At 36.3% G+C, this 10,735-nt stretch overlaps 1 protein-coding gene across 1 annotated transcript; it reads right to left on the reverse strand.

Moving 5' to 3' along the window:
• Nucleotides 1-1,840: 1,840 nt before the first annotated feature.
• Nucleotides 1,841-7,788, reverse strand: LOC134792969 (zinc carboxypeptidase-like). The gene is made up of 9 exons (XM_063764459.1): nt 7,546-7,788; nt 6,782-6,915; nt 5,476-5,551; nt 5,027-5,183; nt 4,412-4,572; nt 4,013-4,100; nt 3,119-3,321; nt 2,705-2,792; nt 1,841-2,249 (listed from the first exon to the last, which is right to left on the reverse strand). The coding sequence occupies exons 1-9, from the start codon at nt 7,735-7,737 to the stop codon at nt 2,062-2,064; spliced, it is 1,287 nt and encodes a 428-aa protein (XP_063620529.1). The 5' UTR covers nt 7,738-7,788; the 3' UTR covers nt 1,841-2,061.
• Between the last annotated feature and the right edge of the window lie 2,947 nt (nt 7,789-10,735).

A 10,735-nucleotide genomic window follows, 5' to 3' on the forward strand; every position in this document is an offset into this window, starting at 1 on the left:
TAATGCATGATGTACTACGGTAATAGTTTCGAGATGAGTTTAACACATTCACTGCCCCCAACGCATATGTGCGTTCACCTTCATACAAGTTTGTTCCTAGGCCACGCCCCCTGGCAGTGAATGCGTTAAACCACCGGCCGGCGGCCTATCATCCGTGGTTTTAACCACCGAGTTTAACCATGTTTCAACTGACTTGACTTTGAAAGGCAGCACAGATTATAGAAAGCTGTTCGCCAATCTATGGATATATTACACCTAAACTAAAGAATATTGGAATTCTTTTATGCTAGACTCATGGTATAATAATATACTCCGCCTGGTACTCCATTCCGAGATTCGCGTATGACCTAACTGACACGCGCCTACGTCATCATGCTGTTTACAGGTTCTCAAACTTTGAAATGTGGGAGAATTTTAACCAACGGTGAAAATTATTTTAACGGCATTAATTTTAAGTTATTCATGTAGAAACATAGTAAAATAAAACAAATCTAATGTATTAAATTAAACTTTATTTATCTATACAAGACAAACGTTTAAAAAACTAATTCACAGTTATACATTAATTACCAAGCTTACGACGTGAAAAGTTTGGAAAACACTGCGACTGCTGACACTGAGCGAGAAGGAAATAACAATTAACACGCGTTCGACAAGGATGACGGTCAGGGCATGAAGTTATCTAGATCCGAATTGTCAAATGTGCACAGCGCTATCCTGTGTTGCCAGTAGTATAAACAGAATTACCCGAAAGTCTGAAATTTCTTTCGTGAATCGGAAGATATTGCTAACGAGTAATTAAAAATGACGTGTTATTCTAAAATTTAAGCTAAAATACATATAAATGAAAATTATAAAATTATAAAGAAATATTTTAACTTATTAACCATAGGTATAATGTACCCATGTAACATGTTATGTTGAAATAAAGTGGCAATGTTATTGTGACGTAGGCCCGTGTCACTCTGGGAATGGAAGACCATGTTTTATTAGACCATGGCTAGACTTACATTTTTCATACGTCAGATCAGCGTCAGACTACTGGTAATCATAATAAACGTTAAAATTTCTACAGTAAATAAATGATAAATTGATTAACAATGGACCAATACGTATTTAGGTATTAGATATGTAGTGTTTGAAGTACGAAAGGTGGTTCTATTAATGTCATTTAAATTGTGATAAGTTAATATTTTCCGCTTCCTGGCGTCGTGTTTAGACGAAATGATGATTTATAGCTTTCTCGGAGTGCATGTTGATTCAGTACTATGGTAGCGCTGGCGCCCGGGCACTATCGCGGCTTCAAGGATAAACGTTTAGGAGCTTTACAAGGTGAGTTAGACAACATATTGTATCTATCTATCTATCTATGTTCTATAGTATACGACAAAAATGTGTCGTCTATTAAATTATATTCCTAGGGCCTAAACCAATTTTATGGAGTCGGATACCCTGTGTGGCGTCTTCTCTGTCTGCCAACGTGCTACAAGGTGCTACAAGATTCTAACAGATGGCGTTAATATAGTCACTCCTATACAGAGAGTGCAATCTTCTCTAAAGCGCCATATATCTCCTACATCGCGCTTACGAAGTTATGAGTATCAGTTGCAGTACGTGCCTGGAGAGAGTACTCTATATATTTCTACAACCTTATCCTAAAAATATAGAATAAAATGTAAGTAAAATTAACGCCGTCACTGGGACAAGTAATTACCATTTTGAATGCCATTCAAGCAGCCCGCGGGGAAAATGGTATATTTACACGAATTTCTATCTTGTCGGCTGTCTCGGGAATATATTTTTAATACGCAGTCTTAAAGCGAATGAAAAAATACTCAAAATAGTATTACTGACTTTATTAGTTTCATTAACATTTTTAATGCGTGCTTCGAAATCTTTAGCTACACAAAATATAATCGCAAGGTCGATTATGAATTCGCTTAGCATTATGAAAATGTATATAAAATCAATACGTAAACAAACTCTCAAAGTATCTTTCACTCCGTACCTATATGACAGAAGAAGATTAAAACGGTCTTAGCAACAAAGAAAAACAGTAAATTATTTGTAGTATCCGAGATTCCCGGCTTCCTTAAACAGTCCTAACATCATCTGTGTGACCTCGTCTCCTTGCTGGTAGATCAGCGCCGGTGGCCAGTAGAAGTAGTAGCCTCTCAGCTCATACGTGTACACCAGTTGGGTTCCGAGAGCGAAACGAACCCAATCCATACTGCCGCCTGAGGCTTTGTCTGAAAAATAAGCATTTATGGACTCGTCACTCTAAATTACCATATTCTATCACATATCTTATTCATTTAGATCATTTTCTATAGGCACTTGTTAAAATACATGGGTATACTTTTATATTTATTGTTCTTAATGAAACTGAATGCAGTTTGATCAGGTTGGTTTGGATATTGGTTTAAGATTAGGTTAATACTATGCAATTCAAGAGTCACTGCACCATTATAACGTAAAATTGTACGCTTTCAATACACTAACTTAATTACAACCCTACAGAATTGCAACCCACTCTGATCTCATCCGTAGCAAATGTGCTAAAAAAACTGGCAGCATTCCATTGCTGAATGGCGAGTGATATTTGGACCACGAACACAGTTGAAGCTCTTGGCGTGGTCACAATCTAGTTAAACTGGAAATTAAAAGTCTTAATATTAAAAATGTAGATGAAAAATATTCTTACATAGAACTTCCGCGGCGGTAGCAGGGCCATCATATTTAGCATGATTCACCTTGTACCCGTAGTCTAAAGATGTTTTGCCGATTGTTACCTGAAGAAAAAATAAATAGCCTAAAATAAATAAAAATACCTGAAGAAACATGCGGAAAAGCACACAGCACCGGTACAACTTAAATACGAACAAGTGACATGTAGGCCTCATCTGGATGAGAGATGCAAGAGAAAGTAATGAGCAAGTTATGCGGATGAGAAAACGCCTTTCTTTGAAGACGGGTGATATAAAGGATGGATGGATATTTTTTAACTAGTCACTACGCCAATTCTCAGGATTAGTTGTCAAGCGGGCCCCAGCCTCACATGAGCCGTGGCAAAATGCCGGGATAACGCGAGGAAGATGGATGGATATCTTTTAGTTACCAAATCATTGTAGTTATCGTTATGCTCCTTTGAGTCCGAATAAGGAAGCAGCAGCATCTGAGCATCCGCGTGGAAAGCAATATAGCCGAGAAGGTTCTCCACATTGGTGATGTACTGAGACAGGGTGCGGGTCTCGGTCTCGGAGAACGGCTTGGAGCCGCCGTAGACTTGGTAATCACAGGGGTTGTCGTTTGCTCCGTGCTCTGAAATTAAAGTGTTATATGTGAGGTGTGCGCAAAAGACAGCTTACGATCTACCTACATATCCTACGTTAATAATGAACGACTTTCACTATGAGACCTTAGAAATAATGCTTTTTATAAGTGTCAGATGGTAAATTATACGTCTACAAGTTATTTCAGGCGTAACGGCAGACCACCACCAACATCAGTCGTACCCGATCCGAACCAGTCCGTAGCCGATCACAACAATTTCTCACTAACCGCCTCAGTTAAACGCATCAGCTCTTGAAGTTATCAATTTTTTTCGAGATTTTGAGGTTGGTTGGTCCAAATGTGACAGGAATTATACTTGCTATATGTGTTACGTCACACTTACAAAATTGCCTGTATTAAACGTTGGATCTTAGATTTAAGAATAAATAGTCTCCTTTTAATATAAAGCTATTCGTATTTGAACAAATCTGATCCTGCGAGTTTATTGGATGTTATTGAACAAATTGAAATCGAATTAGGTTTCGTTTGATTTTAATTAAGTTGGTTACGCCACTTGTATAGTTTACTTGAGATGTCTAATCAATAAAACGCTGTTTGTAATATTATTTCTACTACGAAAGCTTGTGTTTTTGTTGATAAAAATGTTTTTTTTTTTACAAAAAAACTTATTTACCTACTTAGGTACCTACTAGAATTATAATAAAAAATAGTTTCTTACTAAGCCAGTTGTAGTCCCAGTTGCGATTCGGATCCGCTCCGTAGCAGCCGTTGCTTGATTTTGAACGAGTTTTTCTCCACATACGGTCCTAACAAATGCAATAACATAAATTAGAAACAGTAAATAGGTAAAGAAATTTAAACACATAACAATTCTGAGCCACTAAATTCAACTTGAAACTTAATTTATAAATTATTCTTCAAAAGTCAGGAGCAGACAGCCGTGTAGCTTGACAGCTGAGTAGGTCCTTTTGAAACATAATTACATTAATTAGTCACCAACGTATAGTATGAAATAAAACAAGAAATTTTTCACAGCAATGAAGCCAAAAATATCAATTTTTAAAGTAAGTGCAAAAATATTAAAGTTACTACAAAATTAATAAAGTTAAAAACATACTTTAGTAAAACTAAAGTGATAGCCATCAGGGTTGACACTCGGAAAAATGTGCCAGTCAAATTGATTCCGCAGGGCCTCGATATCAGGATTGTCGCTCGTGAGCAGTTGATTGATGAAATAGGTCGTTGTGGCGGGGGTGATCCATTCCCGAGCGTGGATGCCTGCAAAAAGTTCGAGGGTGGTCTTTTTCAATAACTATTTGAGACTGTGAAGTTTTTCTGTTTTATAATCAATATTAGAATAGAATAGAATAAGATAGAAAAAGTTTAATGTGATATTAAATGTGATTCCTCCCTTAGAAATTTTCGTTTTACCCTGAATTTACGCACTGAATGAAAATATGGTCTAGGGCAAAATAAATAATGTTTACAGAAACATTATTTATTTTGCCCTAGCCCTAGACCATATTTTCATTAAACATTTGTACAGTTACCTGCGTAACTGTATAAATGTTTAATAGTAAAACTTGCCAGACTCAATGAAGACAGCTGGTTTGCTCTCGGTCCTGCCTTCTCGCGTGTTGATCCTCAGTCCCTTGATCTGTCGACCTTCGTAACGTTCCCACCGCCAGCTTATCCGTAACTGTATAAATGTTTAGGTAATAGTAAAACTTGCCAGACTCGATAAAAACAGCTGGCTTGCCCTCGGCCCTGCCTTCTGGCGTGTTGATCCTCAGCCCCTTGATCTGTCGGCCTTCGTAGCTCTCCCCGCCCACCACCAGCTCGGTCCATTGAGGGTACGTCGCGCTCATGTTTTGGAGGTAGCCGTATATCTGTTAGGAATTATGAGTTGGAAGATAAGTTTTGTGGTGGATACTTCATTATTAGAAAACTAGACATGCAGTTTAAATTTAGAGTGCTTTCAACAAAAAAAAAATATATTGAAAAGAAGCTAGATAAATTGACGCTAGCGATTTATACTCGTTTAACATGTCACATAGTATTGTGATACGTGGCGCTCTCATAAAAAAGTCAAGGGTTTGAAATTCTGGAAAAAAAATGCAGCTATACCGTGTGGATATAAAAGAAGAAATAACAAAATATAAAAAGTGGGTTTAAACTTACATCATCAATGTCGTAGTATGCAGACCAAGAGAAACCCTTCTTTCTTAGACTGGGGGCTTTTTCCTGCTGTATTATTCTAAAAATATATTCAAAATATCAAAACTCTATTGAAAATATACCTACAAGTTCGTCCAGATTAGAAGCGAACAAAATATATGGCGCGCCGCGTGAAAGTTGCGACGGAAGATAATTATGGCAATTCCACGGGTTTTAACTTTTTACCTCGTAGTTAAAAATATACTTGTTTTTAAAATTTTGTTGGTCAGATCCATCGGCTACATTGTTTACTAAATATGGTACCTATGTAGCGTAACGTATGTTTTTTGTGTGTATGTTTTTATCGATTCAGCTCTTTTAAGGTTTTGTTTGGAGTCTACCCTTGCAAATATAATTATAGTCTACTTTCCGTTAAATTTTCACGGCTAGCAGTACAAATTGCAGAACATTCCCAAAAAGCGGAAACGTTCTCAGAACATTCTGCAACATGGAAATTTATTGTTCCGCCATCTTGAAAAATTAAAAAAAAAGTCGGCGATTTTGATTTTTTTAATGCAGTTTTTTTTGTCTCGGGGCCCTCTATGACATTTGGTCGAGCACCCCCCACCTATCACCCACCGTTTAAAAGCTGCCATACAAAATAGAAGTGGCCAGTTTTCCCGTAATTGTAGCATTTTTCCAATAATTTTTGTTTCATAGGTATCTAGGGGACCTCGAGATTCCGTGACCAAAATTTCAGCGCGCTAGGACAAACTTGAAAAAAAAAAAGTCGGCCATATTGAAAAAAACATGGCCGCGTCAAAAACTGCCAGGGTCCCTCTATGACATTTGGTCGAGCACCCCCTACCTAGGTCTGACCGTTTGGCCGGGCCGTCATACATTTTTCTGACCGGTAGGCCAAAAGTCGGAATTTTCTGGGGGTAAGGATACTACACCTAAACTATCGTGAATATTCATGGTATAAACTACGATAAATAAATAAATTCTCATTCTCGAGAACATTCTCAGAAGTTACCGAGAAATTCTCATGTGGAAAGTTTCGCAACTTTGGAAAGTTCTCGTGCGTGCATTGCTATTCACGGCATTTACCCTGGATTAAAACGGTTAAAAATACTACATATCAAGTCACCACATACATATACTCATGGACAAATTTATAGGAACTCAAAAAAGGTTTAATTACTGGATTAAAGTAATTACAAAATTAGTAATTAAACTTTTTTTGCGTTACTCTAAATTTGTCCGAGGAGTGTAGTTGAAGTAATCTGCGCGCTAGTGATGTGTAAATTTAATCTAATTTCAAACTCACTCGGATATATCGTCAAAAACAAGCGTAGCTTGTAGGTTTAGCTTTTGAACGTATTCGTCAAAAAAGGCCACTAGCTCCGGTGACACGAGCGTTTGAAGCGAAGTTGCACTGTAGCGCTTAATGAGAAACTGTTCCTGGAATTAGATTTAGGGTACAGTTAATAACCAATGTTGGAGTTAGATCAAGTCTGCAACGATTTTGATAGCACAGTGCAAGTGTTATTTATACGTAGTAATTTCATAGAAGTTTGAAGTTTAAAATAATTGCACTGCGTGTGCTATCAAAATCGCTGAAGACTTATCTTGGTCTGACTCTATACTTGTATTTAGCTTTAAGAGTGGCTTAAAGGTGTTTTCAATTTTGTTGTAAGAATAACTATCTAGGCATCTTTATATCATTATAATATACCTTTATCACATTCATTGCCATTGCCACTAAGTGCTAAGGGTTACGCTCGTAGCGCGGAGCCACGGTGTCGCCGTATGGAGCGCGTAGTCGCTACGAACAGTGGACCCGATAGTCGGGTTCTTGACCCTGAATGTGTTATTTATAAAGGGAGAGCTCAGTCTAAAAGAAAGCCTTTAGTGAACGATTAAACTTTGTTTAAGAAGAAATATTAAGAGAAGAAAATATTATACAGTTAAGGCTTATTTAATTACTTAAAAAAATGTTAAGTAATTTAAAAAAGCGTTTATGATTCTAAGATTACTTGGAAAAGTAGCAAATTTATTTGAAATCATCAACTTAATGAATTGAATACTTGCCTCAAAACTTTTTACACATTCCTCAAATTTATCAAGACTTTCTTTGTCTCCTATCACCTGATATTCTCTGTAACCACTATACGTTTTGACATCAACACTGGCCGCAAACGCGTCCGTACAAAAATAAAACAGAAGAACGAAAATGCAATTCATCTTTGCGTTTGCTTCGCGAAGCGGGTCAGCTATGTGCATTAACTTCGCGAAGTGGCTCGACTACGATGCGGGTGAAATGCGAATGCTATTTGAGCCCATAAGTACCTGCTTAAGTATTAATATTGTGTCAATGTGTTTAAATTAGTTTGCAGATAACGTTTAGTATACAGGGATGGATTCACTTCGCTTTAAAGTGGATTTTATTTCTCGAGTCAGAAAACAGAACACACGAAACTTAAAATACTTCCTTACATATTAAACTAGTCGAAGTACATGAATGATTTCTATTATATCCATACAGGGTACCTATCCCTTTCCTTAAAAGATAGCGATTTGACTGCCATGTAACTCATGTACGTGTAACGAAAATTAATCGTTTTGGAGAACTCATCCAAACTTAGTTCCATACATGGATAATATTCAGAACGGTTTTTAATTTTTATGTAGTTAATATGAAGTAGATTCAGGTGTTTAGCAAATCCATTCAAAACTAAATTTTAATTGATTATCTTTAAAAGAATCTATAAAACGTACTTGGAAAGTATAATGCCCTAGAGCAGAAACGTATCACTTTATGCACTCTTCATAGAACAACAATGACCCACTTTCAGAGCATAAGAAATGAAAAATAATAAAAATTCACACTGTAGGTAGGTATTAAAATCGTAAATAGATTATGTTATCGAATTAAGAACCCGCTCAAATATAAAATGGCGCAACATTAACAAGCATACTTCAATAATCTGCTTCAGCTGCTACCCACTTATTGGCTATCACAACGATAGCGAATGCGAATGCTATTTGAGCCCATAAGTACCTGCTTAAGTATTAATATTGTGTCAATGTGTTTAAATTAGTTTGCAGATAACGTTTAGTATACAGGGATGGATTCACTTCGCTTTAAAGTGGATTTTATTTCTCGAGTCAGAAAACAGAACACACGAAACTTAAAATACTTCCTTACATATTAAACTAGTCGAAGTACATGAATGATTTCTATTATATCCATACAGGGTACCTATCCCTTTCCTTAAAAGATAGCGATTTGACTGCCATGTAACTCATGTACGTGTAACGAAAATTAATGGTTTTGGAGAACTCATCCAAACTTAGTTCCATACATGGATAATATTCAGAACGGTTTTTAATTTTTATGTAGTTAATATGAAGTAGATTCAGGTGTTTAGCAAATCCATTCAAAACTAAATTTTAATTGATTATCTTTAAAAGAATCTATAAAACGTACTTGGAAAGTATAATGCCCTAGAGCAGAAACGTATCACTTTATGCACTCTTCATAGAACAACAATGACCCACTTTCAGAGCATAAGAAATGAAAAATAATAAAAATTCACACTGTAGGTAGGTATTAAAATCGTAAATAGATTATGTTATCGAATTAAGAACCCGCTCAAATATAAAATGGCGCAACATTAACAAGCATACTTCAATAATCTGCTTCAGCTGCTACCCACTTATTGGCTATCACAACGATACCACTGGAATTCCATAAACTGCTAATAGTCTTCTATTTTACTAAAGTTTCAGACGGAATGTCAACCCTATGTTCTGTATAATAAGGCATAAATTGCAAGAATCTTTCTCATTTCAATATTTGCTAACAGAGATGTGCAATTGTATTTACAAGGCATAAAGGAAAATGTACTTAAATACCTTTTGCCTCTATACTCAGTCTAACTAAATATATTTAAGTTATTTTTGTATGATTTTACATACCTTTAACCTTTTGTAGGTATAACTAAATTGTATATCTGATTTAATTTTCTATGCGGTATTCTTTACTTATTTGTGTTTTAGTTTTATAAATAGACAATAAGGAAACGGGCATTTCTATTTAAAGTTGTAACCCCAACTTGCATTTTAGGTTTTGGATTTTTTATATTAAATATTTCCACTTAATTGTGATTAACAGTCCGCCGGACGATATCGGCCTGTCAGTTGTTCGGAACTGTCAAAATTTTGTTCTAACTGACAGGCCGATACCGTCCGGCGGACTGTTAATCAGTGGGCCCCTTTAGAATCACGAGCTTTTTCGATCCTAATACGAGAAAAAGTGTCGGGTATTGATTACTGTTTTATTAAGACATTATATTTAATATCACTTAAGTTTTGAACATAACACACCCGTAACATATGATTAACATTGTTTATAATTCTGGAGAACTAACTTTAAAGTTTAATGAGAGTCGAAGTCTGCAGAGTTAAGAAGTTAAATATAATTCGCAGAAATGGTACTAAAATAACACAAACTTAGCGTCATTTACCTAAATACACAGCAATAAAGGAGATAATATATGAGTTTTCGTGATCTGCAATAATGTTACTCTTCGAAGGCCGCAGAAATATGTGACATGCTCTTATGGCTCTACAAATAAGATTGTGTCAGATATTTTTGCGGCCTACGTTGTGTAACATATTATTGCAGGTGACTGCACATATAGGTAGTCTAAAAGCAATCACAAATGTTATTTGTAATTCTATGTATAAATTATTTTACTAGGTATTAAAAAGTAATACAAAAGAATTTATAATGGCGTAGCGAAATATATTGACAATATTAACTGTTTCAGTAACTGACTGAATATCTAAATCTATGGTTTCAGTTCATTTGTTGACACTCGGCTCGATTCGGAAAATGAATTAGATTTCTACTAGACTTCAACAAGTTACGATACGGATAATTTAAAGATATTTGTAAGATAGATATGTCAAATTTGACGTTTCCGCGATTCTGGAGGTCCTCTTGAACGATTTCGACAAGTTATGACTTAGGGCAGGCACACATACCCACGATACGACGTCGTATCGTGAGACGACGCGACATTGTCTCACGTTGCGGCGTCGTGTAACGTTACGACGTCGTGTGGCATCGCGTTGACGGGCATTTTACGGCGTCGTGTCACGTTGCGGCGCCGTAACGTGGAAATCTACGATGTAAATAGATTGATTCACGACACGATATCGTATCGTAGTATTAGTCGACCACAATCAGACTACGATTCGAAAGTACCGTTAG

This window comes from Cydia splendana, chromosome 8 (assembly GCF_910591565.1).
Source record: "Cydia splendana chromosome 8, ilCydSple1.2, whole genome shotgun sequence".
Lineage (NCBI taxonomy): Eukaryota > Metazoa > Arthropoda > Insecta > Lepidoptera > Tortricidae > Cydia > Cydia splendana.